Source organism: Notamacropus eugenii, chromosome 2 (assembly GCF_028372415.1).
Source record: "Notamacropus eugenii isolate mMacEug1 chromosome 2, mMacEug1.pri_v2, whole genome shotgun sequence".
Lineage (NCBI taxonomy): Eukaryota > Metazoa > Chordata > Mammalia > Diprotodontia > Macropodidae > Notamacropus > Notamacropus eugenii.
The window spans coordinates 117,657,578-117,674,447 of record NC_092873.1 but is presented as its reverse complement, the minus strand read 5'-3'; the positions used below and the strand labels follow the sequence as shown (position 1 = coordinate 117,674,447).

General features: G+C 35.4%; 1 protein-coding gene across 7 annotated transcripts in view; it reads left to right on the top strand.

Moving 5' to 3' along the window:
* The window catches only part of PKHD1 (PKHD1 ciliary IPT domain containing fibrocystin/polyductin), a 640,097-nt gene that overhangs the window by 590,277 nt on the left and 32,950 nt on the right, over window positions 1-16,870 (top strand). For 6 of the 7 annotated variants that reach the window (XM_072642432.1, XM_072642436.1, XM_072642431.1 and 3 more), the window contains one exon: window positions 8,278-8,385. In XM_072642432.1, coding sequence (XP_072498533.1) covers window positions 8,278-8,385 — 108 coding nt within the window. The remainder of the gene's footprint in view (window positions 1-8,277; window positions 8,386-16,870) is intronic. The other variant, XM_072642437.1, reaches the window with a different exon arrangement.

The window sequence follows — 16,870 nt, the reverse complement described above, 5'->3', positions numbered from 1 at the left end:
GAAGAAATCAAAACAATTTATAGTCATTAAAAATGTTCTAAATCATTATTGATTAGAGAAATCCAGATTAAACGACATTGAGATATCATTTTACATATACCCGATTGGCTAAAATGATAGGAGGGGAAAGTAACAGATGTTGGAGAAGATGTGAAAAAATGGGATACTAATTCATTGTTTGTGAAATTGTGAACTGATCCAATAAGTTTGGAGAGCAATCTAGAATTATGACCTAAAAGTTATTAAACTACCTATACCCTTTGACAACTACTTGATCTATTTCCAAAGATGATCAGGGAAAAAGGAAAAGAATTTATATGTTCTGAAGTGTTTATAGCAGCTCTTTTTGTGGTGACAAAGAACTGGAAATTGCAGGGATACCCATCAGTTGGGGAATGGCTGAACAGGTTGTTGTATGTGATTGTGAAGAAATACTACTATGCTATAAGAAATGATGAGTTCATAGTCACATAGTTGGTACCTGACAAAGACAAGACTCAAACCCAAATCTTGTAGTATCAAGTATGGGACTCTTTCCACCACATCACCTGCCCCTCTAGGATAGAACAATGACTTTCTATTGTATTTCTGATAGGGATAGCAAGGAACATTTTATAGAATGCCACTGTCACTCTTCAAGACATAGCTTGAAAAAGTTAGTCATGGGAGGGAAGGCAAATATGAGAGGAAGAAAAGGAATAATAATTACAAATAATAGTGATGGCAGAGAAAGAGTGATAGAGAGACAAAGTTAGAGGCAGAGAGATAAGTAGCAAAGAAAATACAAAGAAGAAAAATAGTCACTTCAGCATTTTTTAATGGACAGAGGACTTTGAAGGGAGACACAAACAATCAAGAAAGCTTTGAAACAAACATTTGGAATATCTTACGTGATTTTGAAAAGAAATGCAAGTTGTCTAAACTAAAGATTTGTGATCTGCATGCAGTCCTTTTTTGTACTTCTTTGTACATGGAAATGTTCATGTCTGTGGATGTTTTTCAAATTCAGAATAACAAAAAGTTAAAATTATATGTGAAACTCCCACCCCCAAAAAAGAAATTATGAGCTTGATGAATTTAGAAAAACATGGAAACACTTGCACAAAATGATGAAGAAAAATGAGCAGAACCAAGAGACCGTTATATACAGTAACAGCAATGTGGTTTTAAGATCAAGTTTGAACAATTAAGTTATTTTGTCTATTATAAATGTCCAAATTAACTGTAAAGAATGTATGAAGATCCTATCACATCCAGAGAAAGAACTGACAATAGAAGTATACAGAGAACAATTTCACACACACACACACACACACATATATATATACATATATATGTATATATATATATATATGTATATGGTAGCAACCTCCAGGGAGGAGGGGAAAAAAGAAAAAAAAAGAAATGTACGTGATAATTTTGTTGTATATGTAAAAGGAATAGAAAGTTGGCGTTGTAGATTTGTAGTTTCATGGACAATTATCTTTTTTTTAAATTTTACTATGTTATGGAAATGCTTGTTTTGTTCCATAAAATAAAAAGAAAAGAAAAAAGAAAAAAGTGACGTTCTCACACATATCTTTTAATAGATTTCAAATTTTGTTTTTTGTGTTTGTCACAAATCAAGGAAAGTCAAAATTGCATCACTAATAGAACCAAGTCAATGTTGACATTTTATTTGGCCTTTATGTTTTTCAAAAATAGGCCAGTCTGATCTGCCCAGTCAAAAGATATGTAGGTTATAATATGACAACTATAACTTGCTTATATAAACTGACCTGATTTCTCTTAGGCCCTCTGCCTTTGATCCTCCACATGGCTGTTTTAATAAATATGAAATGTTATCCTATGTAGGATGAAGGCAATCTTAGACATAATAAATATCTTATTTTTTTTTTCTGCAGTAGGTTGATATTTATGCCAAAATAGTCATTGCATGAAGTGTTTCAAGTATATGCTTCGTCAAAAGAGGTTGTCATCAATTCTTAATCATTTTGGGGCAGTGGATAGAGCTTCAAGACTGGAGTCAGGAAGACCTGAGTTCAAATTCAGCCTCAGATACTTACTAACTGTGTGATCTAGGAAAGTCACTTAACAACCTTACTTTTCCTCAGTTTCCTCATTTATAAAATGGGGATAATAATAGCACCTATTTACTAGAGTTGTTATGAGGAGCAAATGAAATCATAACTGGGCAGCTAGATGACACAGTGGATAGAGCATTGGGCTTGGAATCAGGAAGCCTCATCATTGCAAGTTCAAATCTGGCCTCTGACGCTTACTAGCTATGTGACCCTGGGCAAGTCACTTCACCCTGTTTGCCTTAGTTCTCTCTTTTCTAAAAATGAGCTGGAGAAGAAATGACAAATCATTCCAGTATCTTTGGCAAGAAAACCCCAAATGGGTTATAGAGAACTGGCATGACTGAAAAACAACTTACCAGCAATACTTATCACAGTGCCTGGTATATAGTGCGTATTATATAAATGCTACCTATAATAATAATAATTATGACTATTTTTTATTAAGTTAGAAATGTGGGAGGGTATTACTATAGTATTAATATAGGTAGGTCTTGTCCTGTACAGTTATAAGAAGTATGCCCAGGTTTGTTTGTTTTTTTCCAGTTAGTCACCAAAGTGGAGGTCTAGATGTTGCTTCATTTATACCCTTTGCTTCTTTGCAGAACTTTCTCAGTCATGGTATTTAGGGTTGAGTTTCCTTAGAAATCATCTAGTACAATCTCATTTTATAGATAAGGAAAGCAAGGCCCAGACATGTCAAATGACCTAGCCAAGATCATACAGGTGGTAAAGAAATAGAGCTGGGATTCAAACCCTGGTCCTCTCCCCTTCTAAAAATTCTTCTGTGGAAGCCCTGGCCTAAAGATCCTTGTTTATGTATTCCATTATTTCAAAACCCTTCTAATCAGAAAGTCTAAACCAGGATTGGGGAACCTGCAACCTGGCAGCCACATGTGGCCCTCTAGGTCCTCAAGTGCAGCCACGCTACAGGTTCCCCACCCCTGGTCTAAACTAAATATCTCATGCTCTATTACTGTTTGTTTATTGTATCTTGTTAGATTCAGAGATTAGCTTCTCCCTTTTACTAAGGGGAGCCTCTCCTACCTTCAGACTGCTTTGTTTAAAATTCCCTTGCCTTTTTATCATACTTCTTTTTGACCCGTTACCTTTCTAGTTTTTCCTTGAAGGATATGTTTTCTAATACTTTTTTCCTACTCCTTTTGCAATCTCCATTGCACTTGTCTGCGTTCTCTCCTTGTTTTGTTTGCAAAACTCATAACTGTCACTCAATTTAAAAAAATAAAAAACTTAATGACCACTCTGTTTGCAGAGGATTATCCCATGATTCCTTTATGCTATGCTCCCATGTACAGTCTTTAGATAGATATTGGCTTTTGGGAAAATAACGCCTGCAGTGCTGACATATTTAGAGTCTGGTGAACCAGCCCCTCAAGGCTATTGTCTATACCCAGCCCACAATGCAGCTTTCAGAATCTGACTTTCCTTTTGCTTGGCCAACTTATCTTGGAGGGTATTGCCTCATTACCTCGTGGTCCTGATCAATTGTTTTATTTCTCCACTTCTATTCATGGACATTTCTGGAAGTTCACTTTTAGCAGGAATTAAAGCACAGGCAAGATTGTGGAGAACTTTAAACTCAAGAACCATCTATGCTGTGGTGGAAATTCAATTTGGCAAATATTTCCTCAGTGCCTTTGATGTGCAAGGCACTCTGCTAGGAGCTGGCAATTTTAAAGCAAACATGAGTTAGTTCCTGTCCTCAAGGAGTCTGCATTCTTCTTCTTTTTAATTAGGAGTTTAGATTCTTCTGGGCCCTGAAGATCATTGACTTTAGAATCAGACTTGAGTTTTAATCCTGGCTCTGTTATTTACTATCTGTGTAATCTTATGCAAATCATTCCATCTCAGTGGACCTCCATTTCCTTCACTTGTAAAATGAAGATATTACGCTAGAAAATCTCCAAGGGGTTTTCTTCCAGATCTAAACCATGTACCCTATCTTATCTAGAGATCATTCTGAGATAGATCTCTTTCCCCTATGTCTAATCAATATTACACCAAAACTTTGCTGGGAAGTGTAGTGCCAATACAATATTCACAATCCCTACAGTGGTTATGAATATGCCAGCACAGTTCTGAATCTCAAAATATAACACACTCTCCACATGGAAGACAGAACCAAAACATTTATTCAGATATCACAAAGTCAAATCCCAACACCAGAAAACCAAATCCATCATAGCAACAAAGAAACCCATCCTAGTAACCAAAAAGTCTATACATGTTATCAGGCCTTCCCACAAACAGGCTCCCTTAAGCAAAACACCCTTTTCTCACTCACTCACAGCCAGCTGCCTGCTTCCTCTGTCCTTCCTGGCTATGACTAGTCTGACCTACTTCCTCTCAGCTCTGCCCAAGCTCTGTCTCTTCCTGTTTCACTCATTCGACAAGCTCCTGCCACCACAGGCTTTATATGACTCAAATTCATATGACTTAGGCTTCCATGTGACTTAAGCAGGTCACATAAGCCTATTAATGGATGGGAAAGATCTTCAAATTCCATTAAAAATACCTTAGTTCCATAAAAATTATCTTAACAATACAGGAAGATTATTATTTAAACTATTCTAAAGATCTCAAGGCAGCTAAGTGGCATGATGGGTCTGGAGTCAGGAAGACTTAGTTCAAAAACAGCTTCAGACACTAACTGTATGACCCTAGACAAGTCATTTAACCCTGTTTGCCTCAGTTTCCTCATCTGTCAAATGAGCTGGAGAAGGCAATAGCAAACTACTCCGTTATCTTTGCCAAGAAAACCTTAAATGGTGTTGCAAAGAATCAGACACAACTGAAAAATGACTGAACAACAGAAAGATCTCCCAGAAAGATTTTTTTTAAAGATTCCAAATTCCCTACCTTCCTTCATTTATTCACTTATTTATTTACTTACTCATTTGTCTCTTTATTTCTTTTTTCATCTATTTATTCATCTACTTATCTATTTATTTATTTATCCATTTATTTTTGTTGAATCCCGCTTAAGTAGGGATAGAAACTAGGGGAACTCCTAGAGGAGCAGACAAGCTCTACTAATACAGGTTGGCAGATTCTCTGAAACTTAGAGTTTCAGAGAGTTGTCTCAAGGAAGAGATTAAGTGACCTGCCCAGGTTCAGAGAGGCATTACCCTTCAGAGGCAGGATTTGAATATAGGTCTTCCTGGATGGGAGACCAGCTCTCTCTCAACTTGGCCATGCTTCCTCTGAAGTCATCACCATCACTACTTTTCAACTGTCTATTTTTTCTTTGTGTCTAGCCTAAATTGTTTGTGCTGCATTTCTTTTGTGCTGATCTCAGTGGAAACCAGAACTAGCTATAGTCTGTAACTGATGGACAATATCATATCATCTACTCAGACTCACTTCAGGTCCTTTCTGGTGAACTAACCCAATGCTTTTGACATTTAGTTACAGGTCTCATAACTTTATGGAAGAAAAACGTTTAGCGTAATTGAAAAAAATGTATTTAATTATGCAGTGCTGTTGGTAGTGTGTATATGGGGGTGACTTAGAAGATGTTCAAGGGACTCATAGTCAGCACAGAGAAGCATTGAAGTGGCAGGTAGAAACATCTTCCTGGTAGTCAGGCAGTTAATCAATCTCAGTCTTCCTTCAAGCCCATTTCCATGCCATCCTCAGGCTCCCCCACTCAGCTCACTGTTTACTTCCATTTTTATGGAGGAGCCTGTCAACAGCATTTGTATATTTTATAATTGCAATTCCAAGGATATGATGAACCCCGAAGTAATGTACTGTACTTTGTAGCAACTGTCTCAGCTTTTGGGCACATATGCTTCAAATTTGAGAATATCATAGATATATATATAGGGAGAAAAGGAATCTTCTCAGAGATCTCTGAGGCAAGCTGGTATTTAACGCAAAAGCACACCCATTTGGAGCTAAAACACTTTCCATTAGGCAGTTTGGCTGCTGTTCTACGAGGCAGACTCACTGTGCTCCACGGACACATTGCGATTAAATGCTGTTTTGTATTCCTCCAAAGATGAGCACAATAAGGACGTTTGTCAAAGGAAAAACTGCAGCAAACGATTGCGCGTTGAACATCTGTACCCTGTAGTTCATTGTTTGTAAGAGTTTATTGACCATAATTTTGATGCATATAGGTTTTAAGGAGTATAAACTGCATTTGTCTTGAACGGCCATCATTTATTTGAGTCTTGGCTTATTTATTTCCATTTTCTGGGCTTTTTATTTATTTTGAGGCTCAGAGGAGATAAAGTAAAATACCTTTTCCAAAAAAGGAAGTTTTAGTTAGCTTGGCAAAATTGATGAGCAAATGTAATATTTTTCTAAAAAGAATGATGCTATTGAATTGAAGAATGTAGCGCTAGACATGCTATATCTTTATAGCACCTTTCAGCCATGTAGATCTCAAACCAATTTATAAACTTTAAGAACTATATTCACCAAATCAAATATATAGCCACTTATGGAGTACAATGAACACAACTAGTCATTAGAAGAACCTCAGAGGCAGAGTAATCAAGGGAATAATTAATAACTATGTGAATATGACTCTAAAATTGGTACCATATATAAGTTATCACCCTCTTAGGGCCTTTTGGATAAACAGTAAACAGGTTTACTGTTTATCTTTACTTAATGTGTTTTTATTATCTTTTGTTTTTACATCAAAATAATTGCCTTTTACCCCTTCCACCATCCAATTTACTTTCCCTTACTATGAAAACAAGAAATTGGGAAAGCCAATAGACCACATCTGACTATATATATCTATACTAAAAATTTACAACCATAGTCTCTGCCTCTCTACCGAGAAGAGGGATTTCTGTTTCATTACTATCAGTAGTCTGGAACTGAGTTTTTCTATTGCCATCAATCATAAATCACTTTGTAATATTATTTTCATGTGTATTAATAAAGTTATTATGTGTGTTGTTCTTCTGATTTGACTTACTTCACTCTGCTTCAGTTCATATATCTTCCCATATTCCTCTGAATTCTTTATATTCATCACTTCTTATAAGGAAACAAGTATTTCATTATATATATGTATATACCACAATTTGTTCAGCCATTCGTTCAACTGACCACCCCCTTTTTTCTCCTAGGAGTGCTGTTATTAATATTTCCAGATGTATAGATAGCTATAGTGGTATAGTGGATGGAGCACTAAACTTGAAAACCTGTGTTCAAATCCTCCCTCAGACAGTAAATAGCTATATGACCCTGAACAAGTTGCTTTCAATTTTCACATATGTAAAATGGGGATAATAGTAGCACCTATCTCATGGGATTGTTGATCAAATGAGAGACCATATGTAAAGTACTTGCAAACCTTAAAGTATTGTGTAAATGCTAGCTATTGGTTGTTTTATGTAAGTATATATATATATATATATATATATATGACATATATACATATATATAATACATATAAATTATATATATATGTATATATGTATTTTCTCTCAGCCTTTAACCTCCTTTGGGTATATGTTCAATAGTAAGATCACTATATCAAAGAGCATGAAAGAGTTTAGCCTCTTACATGACTCCAAATTGCTTTTTAGATTGCTTAGATCAATTGACAGCTCTAGTGATAGTGATATCATACGTCTGTTTCCTCACAGCCCATTCGATGTTGACTATTTTCAGGCTCACTGTTTAGAAATTCACATCTGTTATATGCCTAGTATTCCATATGGGAAAAACCAAGGTAAAGGTCACTGAAGTTACTTTTTCAGGGTCACCTGGTTAGTGGTGATTAAAAGAATAAAAAAGATTAAGGTGACTTCCACATTTTCTAATCATTATTAAGTGAACTTTAAAACAGAATCCTGACTATTCTGCCATGTAATACAATAGCAAGAATTTAATGTATGAATAATGAATCCCTCAGCTATATGGGGCCCCTGAAATTGTTTCTCTAGGGAACTTGTAGAATGTCTTTACTGGAAGCCCTTTAAGAATAAGATTCAATTATCTGGGATGGTTTAGTCCCAAGTCTTGCCTGAAGGAAATGGGATGGACCATATAATGTAAATGTATTTTCCAGCTCAATTTTTTTGGTGGTTGAAAATTAAAGCATCACCTCTGGGCTTAGGAGATGGCTTGTGGAGTTTTCTCTTGGACAGGCAGGAATTAAAACCGGCTATTTTTGTTTCTATATTTGTTATTTTTGTATATGCAGGGCATACCCATTCAGAAGCTCACCAAGGCCAAGTCAGCTTCTCCAATCTGGCTGTCTCAAGCTCCGGGTCGAAGTGGTACTTTCTTTTCACTGTAATATCCCCACCAGGTAACATATGTGGTATATGCATGTATTTGTCATTTCAAGCTTTTGGCGCTTTCCCCAAAAAGGAAGCCCCTTCCTTACAACGAAATTAGCTTCAGTCAAGCAGGCATAAAAAGTTCACCTTTCATTTTGTTTCACCAAAAGATGGTTTGGTCTTTTCACTGAGAAAAGAGAAAGAGGAAGGCAAAAGCAGGACCTAGAGGCAGTATCTATAGTGTGATCCATATTGAACAAGAATCCAGAAAGTAGTGTAAATACTTGATCTAGATTCTAATATTTTCATAAAGGAGTCAAATCTTTAGTCCTAAAGAAATTGTTAGCAGTGACTTATTGATATGCCCTCATTGATGAGGAAGAGCCTTGGGAGAGCATTTGAAAAGTCCTTTTTGCTCCATAAGATGGAAAGTGTAAAAATAATCAAGAATCAATTCTAGATTGAAAATATGCATAAATTTTACATTTATGTATAAAATCCCTGGATTTGTTTTAATTGGAGTGGGTTGAGGAGGGTCAACACCTCTTCTCATGTCTCCAGCACTATTGGCAGTCATTGCAATTATTTCCCCTTTTTTGGGGAAGCCTCTATTACCAGTTTTGACATTTTCATGGCAAACATTAGAGAAAGTGTAACTGGGACTACACAAAATATTCTTGAGATGCGTAACTGCCCCCCTAGAAACCCAAGCTTCCTTTAAAGCACAGGTCAAGTGTTACTTGCTAAGTGAAGCCCTTTCCTGAAGCAAACTTCAGTTTTTAGTACTCTGAACCAATTGGAATTATGTTGCTTTACTTTTTAATATAGATCATATATTTAACCATATACATGTTGTATCCTCTCCCCAGTAGAATATAAGCTCCTTGAGAACAGGAATTGTTTCATTTTTATTCTTTTTATCTGCATTGTTCAGCGTATAGCGAGTATTCTATATATGTTTATTACGTTGATTGAATTTTGCCTTTCTGGTCTTGTGACAATTGAAGATTTTATTTCTTATCCTCTTGTTCTAAGCAAAAGTTTTGCCTTAATTATTTTAGGGATATGTCCTTACAAAGTGGGATAGAATTATTGTCATAAAGAGATGCTGATTCACTGAGAAAAATAATGACTTTAAAATAGGGTCTCAAACATCATACAAATTTTCCCCTAACATAGGAAGTAAAAATAATCCAACAATTATGTCATCATCTCCAATAATTCAGCCTTGCTTCTTACTTTTTTATTTCTTAGGGCTTTGCAAGTTGGAATTCATAGCCATGATGATACATATTAGATGGAAAAAAATAGATTTATATCTTTGGGTCATTTATTTATTTGGGGAATTTTGAGGGGGATATATTCTGAAGCCCAGGATATATAAATATGATAATTAGGAATTTTGGAAAAATGCTTCTTAGAAAAATCTATTTTGTAGTCTTTTATAAACTGATATTTGGCTTAAATATGATCTTATACCTCATTGAGGTATGGAGGCAACCCTGATTTCTCCAAGGATCTATTTACCAAGCTTGAAAAACTTCAAATTTTGACATCAATTAAGAGTTTAGTATTAAGAAAAAGCATGATACAGTGGACAGAGCACTCCCTGTTTGTATTCAAAGTGACCTGGGTTCAAACCATGACTCTACCTGTGTGATCTTAGGTAAGTCACTTTACCTCTAAACATCTGTCTCTTCATTTGTAAAATGAGAGGATTTATCTAGACTATGTCTAATGACCCTTCTAGGTATATTTCATTGACTTTATATTCCTAATCTAGATGCTTTTATCCATATTGTGAAGCCTTTCATATATATTTAAAGTCTACATTTGCCCTCATAAGTTAACATGTTAATATTACCTGATGTTTGTTTGTCTGGTAGTAGACTGCGTTGTCTTCTGAGAATTAGTCCAATTAAATTCAGAGGTTGATCATCAGGTTATTTTCCAGTTATTAATATCATCCATTCCACAATAAAAAGGGTTGTGATCTACACTGGTGGAGGGAAACCATAACTAGTTATCCCCAGACCCATCATAGTCTACTTCTTGTCATGCTCCATCACTCTACCCTTTGCCTCCAAACTGACACTCCAGATCTCACTAAGGGGGCTGCACTCCTGACAGGTGAGAATTCACCACTCTATACCTCCCAACTCTGAGCCACTACACTCTGACTATCTTCATGCTCTGCCACCTCTGTCACTCCACCTTTCTGATTTCTGTCTTGCTCTCTGTAAACCAAACCAGCACTACTATTACTGGAATAGATGCCAATTCACTCTATCACTCCACTCACTATCCTTATGACTTCCCAGACCAAAACATCCATCCCTGGCCACCACCCTTCAATATGTGCTGTTTTACTCTGTTGGAATATAAACTCCTTTTTATCTGTCCTCTCAACACATGTGCCTGGCACAGGTTAAATACTTAATAAATGTTTATTTGTTAATTCATTCGTCCATTCATTAAAAAATAGATCCTCAAAGAATGGAAGTGAATTTTAACTGCTAAAATTTTTCTTCAGAGAATATAGCATCACAGATTTAGAGTTGAAAGGGATATTAGAAGTAATCTATTCTAACCCCCTTATTTTATAGATGTGGAAACTGAGTTTCAGGGTTGGACTTATCCAAGATTACAAATGTATCAATGGCAAAGCCAGAATTCAAATCCAGGTCTTCTAACTATAAATCTGATACTCTTTTCATTACATTATGCTACTGACAATGACCTCATGTAACATCATAAGATCATAGATTTAGAACTGTGTTTTTTTTGATACACACAAATATTAGGTACAATACAACTGAATTAAATATATAAAGAGTTTGATCTCTTCATGCCTAGAACTGACACTGATCAATGGGAGAAAAATTACCAAATGTTGACTAATAAGCACAAGGACAACCTTTAACTATCTATATAAGGTTTCCCAATGTATATACATGGGTCAATTATTTCTCAATACAGAGTTATTCGTTGATATACCATACATTTCCATTGTAGTTATCCATAGATTTTTATTGGTAGTTTTCCTAGGATGTTAGAATTGGAATGGATGTCAAATCCTGATTCTTTTCTTTTGTGGATGAGGAAGTTTAGGCCCAAGGAGGAAAAATAACTTTCCCAGTATCATACCAGGAAAAAATAGGAGATCCATAATTTAAGCCCTTATTTTCTGACACCAAATCCAATGTGTTTTTGAGTACACCATTCTGGAGAACCATTGGGTTTTCCAAAGTTGCAGGACAAGGGTACCCCACAGAAATGGTGTGTTTCAGGATAAGATGTACAGGAGCTACAAATTTAGGATACTATAACTTGAAAGATATGGGACCAGTATCCTCCTCTTTGTAACCCAATTTCCCTATAGGTAAAATAAGAATAGGAAGATAGGCAGTTAGTTTATAGTCTAAGTTAGTGTTGGACTTGGAGTCAAGAAGGCCTGAGTTCATATCCTGCCTTAGAGAGTTACAAGCTATAAGACTCTGTATAAAGTCTCTTAACCTCTTTCCATTTCAGTATCCTCATTTATAAAATGAAAGTAATAATAGCATATATATTTGATAGCACTGTTGTGAAGCTTAACTGAGATAACATATGGAAAACTTAAAGCACTATTGCTAGCTAATATTATTAGACTTTGAAGGTCATTTTAAGGACTCAATAACAAGGGGGAATGTACACTGCTTTGTAGATGAAAACTCTTCAGCTTCACGGATCTGGGTAAGTACCAATTCTGGGCTATGCTTGTTGTTAATGTTCAGGAAACTGTTAGGGAGCCATTTTTCCCTCTCTCTAAATCTTCAAAGAACTTTGTTAGTGAAATAGACTTGAAGTATTTCTGCATATTGCTTTTCCCAGAATTCCTATTTATAACTTTCCAGAAGGAGCAGATTTAAGCTAACTGTCAGAAGTAGCTTCAGAGCAATGTACCCTGGGAAAAATGTAGATAAAAGATGAAAAGTAATCACATTGCTTTCAGGAAACCTTTATTTTCTTCATACTTGATTGATATCATGTTGAACGTTGGAATAGGATTTTGGAGAAGAACTTTGATGTCCCAGCTAGTAACATTCTCCAGCTGACCTATCAAATCCTTAAGACAGGTCCTCCTTCTAATGATGATCATCCCCTATATGTGCTTACTTATCCAGAGCAAGTCTTATCTAGGTTTTTTACATAAATATACCAGAAAAGGGCCACCAAATATACTGAGGACATTCCAGTCATTCTTTTGATTTTGTGTTGATAGCATGAGTATATAAGCTGTCCATTAGCTAACCTTCTCTCTTTTATTACGTGACTAGATCCTATTTTTCTTCATCTCTGATTTACTGTACTTCTGCATAATTTCTTATTTGTAATGTTTTAGACTATTCACATCCATCACGTCACTTTTCATTATTCCTTTGTTGATTGCAGAAAATCAATTTTTAAAGATTATAGACTCATATACCATAAAATCTAATGAAAGAAATATTACTGCTAAAAATATGTTCCTTTGATAGAACTTGAGACATATTTTGGGAAGGCATTACTAATGCAGAATTATTATTATTATTCGTCTTAAATATGCATACTTTTTACAAGGAATTTCCTTTTCTTTTTTTCCCCTGAAGGGCAAGGAGATAGAAGGGAGATAATGATTTAGGGTTCATTGAGTAAAAGTAAATTTTAAAATACAGTTAAAAAAGAAAAAGAGGAAAATGACATGGACCTTCAGGGAAAAACATTAAGGTTATTAAAATTGTGTTATTTCCTAAATGAAAGCCAGACTAATGTCTTCCTATGTTCAGTTCTAGCTTTGTTTCTTGTCCATTTACATGATTTTTTACTAGCTTCATGATTATTCAATTGTATATGATAGACTCGATAATAGGTATTTTTCATCCACTTTGTTTTTCCTATGTGGATAGCTAGGATGCTATACAGTATTGATGAACTTGATTCAAAAAGAATGATACAATTTACAAATGGGAGTATCTGAAAAACCTCCCTATCTGTATTGAATCTCTTTTTGATTTCTATGCTGGGCATCCTCTGTGATGATGAAAAGCATGGTGAGTGAGCACATATTTCCTTTCTTTACATCTCACTTGATAATTAAAATTAGAAAATCTTCAAAAGAACTTAAGTCAGTTCTGAAATTTTTCAAGGAATCTTGTAAGATTTTCACATATACATGTGAGACATCCATGGACGATATATATACTTTAAGAGAGTGTTACTCTTCAGGAAATCAAATGATTTTTATAACCAATAGAAAATAAGCACAACGGGATTTCGTATTCTACATGTCTTTCTTTAAATGAAGTGACTACAAAAACATGATTTGCTATGGAATATCATTTGCAAGCATCTTGCTGTTCTCACTCCTCATGTATAACATCCTGAAGGACGATCGTGATGTTTATGCTCGTAATTTTTAAACCTTTGAGATAGAAAAAAGATATATAAGGCATTGTTATTAATATGATCTAATTTTTGACAATACTAAGATTTAAGATTTTTATACACTTTTGGTATCTTACCCTTTTTTCAGATATCATGAGAATTGATCCCTTAACATGCTCATAGTAGGGCCACCTCAATCATAGACCTTTGTGTATAGTGCCATTTCTATTTCTTCTAATAGCACAGGTCATCTGTGATTTTAGATTCTAAACATAGCATTTACAATGTTTTTGCTGGTTTAAAAACGTTTCTTACAAAAAAACTTTTCAGAATTTTTCACTTCTGTTATCCTCCTTTAAACTTTCCCAAAATGCCCTTGGGATGATTTTGTTTACTTAGGTCTTTCGCTAAGCTGTGAGTAAACTTATTTTTCCCTTCACTATTTCTTGATGCTTTCTGAGGAAATATTGCTTTTGATCTTCCTGTATCTTCTTAAAGTTTTTACAAATGAGTTTCTATTGGTGACCAATCTGTCTGCTTAACTAGGAGATTATATGTTTGTTGGTTGAGGTAGTTTCTAGATTTCTTTGATCACAATTTGGCAATTGACTTTAATACCATGTTAACATGTAAAATAAGAATATTTTCTTAAGTGCCAATATCTCTCTGACCCCCTTTTTTTTACACAAAGAATTAAGCCAAATAGACTCAAAATATTCAGAATGAAATGCAAGTTAGAGGTCATCTAATTCAAACCCCTCCTTTCATGATGAAGAACTAAAACTTAAAATGAGAAAGTGATTTGCTCAAGTGAGGTATAGAGGTAGAATTTGAACCCCACACCTAAGGACTGTCTAGGAAATCTCTATAATCTGGTCCTTCTCTCTCATCCCAACCATATCCCATACTATTCTTCAACATGAATTCTTTGCTTTAGGAAAACTGAATGATTTATTATTCCCCATTCATGCCTTTTGTATTCTTAACTTTTTCAACTTTACTCACATTATTACTTTTTCCTGTAATGTTATATTCTTTCCTTCTCTCTCGCATCTCCCAACCATCCTCATCTTCTCTTGTGAAACAGGCTTTAAAATTGTGGTAGTGGCAACCATTGATTGATGAGTCTTCTTGATTTTAATTTTATATGTTATCCTTCAGTTCTTCCATGATAAAGGATGCTTTATAATCACTTTCATTGTTTTTTTCCTCCTCAGTGCTCCCAGAATGAGGACTAATATTGCTACTCCATTTTTTTCCTAACAGGAAACTGAAAGAAATTATAAGTAATTTAAGCAAGGCAATACAGATTCAGCCTCAAAGTCAAAATTAGATCTTTCTTGTGTGTTCATGAATCTGGCCCCGTTAATAGCTTCTTCATTTCCTGAGCCACTGCCAAAAAAAGATAATGGTTTTTGGATAGTAATTTTGCAGTGTTGTCTCATCCATCCTTTCCATTTCCACTGCCAATACCAGAGTTTAGTTACTTTCACCTTAAGCACAAAATGTTGCAATAGTGTCCTAACTGGTTTCCTTGCCTCCAGACTCTTCCCTCATCCCCATGATTTCCTACAAACAAAATCTTCAATGGCTTTCCAATACTTCTGAATGCAGTTGAAATTTCTTAACCTGGAATTAAAAATTCTATTCATTCTCACCCCAGCCTATCTTTCTAGCCTTACCTCATGCTATTCTTTGGCCAAATGGACTACTTGCTTTTTTTTTTAAAGTAGATATTTCACCAGCCCACGTCTGTGCCTTTCTTTACCTAGAACACTCTTCTCCTCATATATGACTTACAAGAGTCAGTTTGGTGGAGTGCAAAAAGCACTGACTTTGGAATTACAAGACTTAGCTGGGTTCAAATTCTGCTTCTGACACATATTAGCTATTTTATCAATCATTAACCTCTCTAAGTCTCAATTTCTATATCTCTTGATTGGGGATAATGATACTTATTCTTTCTGCCTCATAGTATTGGTGGGAGAAAAACTCTTTGTCAATCTTAAAGCATAATATGAATGGGAATTAGTGCTGTCCTACCAAGTCAAATGATACTTCATTCATTATGCCTTACCTTATCACCCCCAGGCAGAAGTAAACTTTCCCCTTCTATGCTTCTTGTGGTTTGTCCTTTGTTCTAGGAGAAGACCATGATATCAGAGAGACGATGACATAACTTGCAATTGACTTTGATTTGAGTGAGGAAGGGCTGTGCAAAATCACCAGCTTCACTTTGTCTTCCAGAGCCATCTAGGCCCAATAGCCAGGAAGATCTAGAGAAGGCCCAGAATGCAATGGGAGACCTTGGCCCTTTTAAGCTAAGATCTTTTCAGGTTCTCACTTTGAGTGAGGCAATGCCTATTCAGTGAATAGGTCTCTTTAAGAAGTGATTCAAGGGATGGCCTGCTTCTATATCTCTTACAGTTATCCAAACAAGTTCTACTTATTGAGTATTTGCTGTATATAATCTTTTTTTGCAATTGTTTCTGCTTATGTCATCTCCTGAACTAGACAATAAATTCTATGATGATGGCTGATGAAAAAAAAGTATAAGAATTGAAATTAGAAGGATTCTGTTTGATGCCTGGTTCTGTGGCTTACTGACTGTGTGACTTTAAGCAAGTCATTATACTTCTCTGGGTCTCAGTTTTCTCAATAGTAAAAGAGGAGGATGTAGTCTTCCTTAGTCACCTCCACATTCACCTTTACATTAAATAACCCTTCCAACTATGAGAGCCTATCAGATGAAATGGTGAAAATTTCCATTATGCACAGTGCTTAATGTAGTATCTTGTGCAGTGCAGAAACTCACAAATTTTGTTGTTGTGGTGGTGGGGGTGGTATTGAATGAATGAACAATTGTTGGTATTACAGAAGAAGCCTGATAGGATCTATCCCTCTTTTCACAGACCAAGCTCAACCTCTTATTTTTAAATACTTCATTACTTTCATGGATTGGTGATCTCATTGATTCAAGTACTCTTTCCAGTGGTATACAGCTAGGTCCCAATTAGTGCAAATAGTGAATCACATAAAGTGGTTTTATGCATTAGAATTTGAATATAGCTAGCAACCTACCCATTCCTTCTTATCCCGGGTACCTCT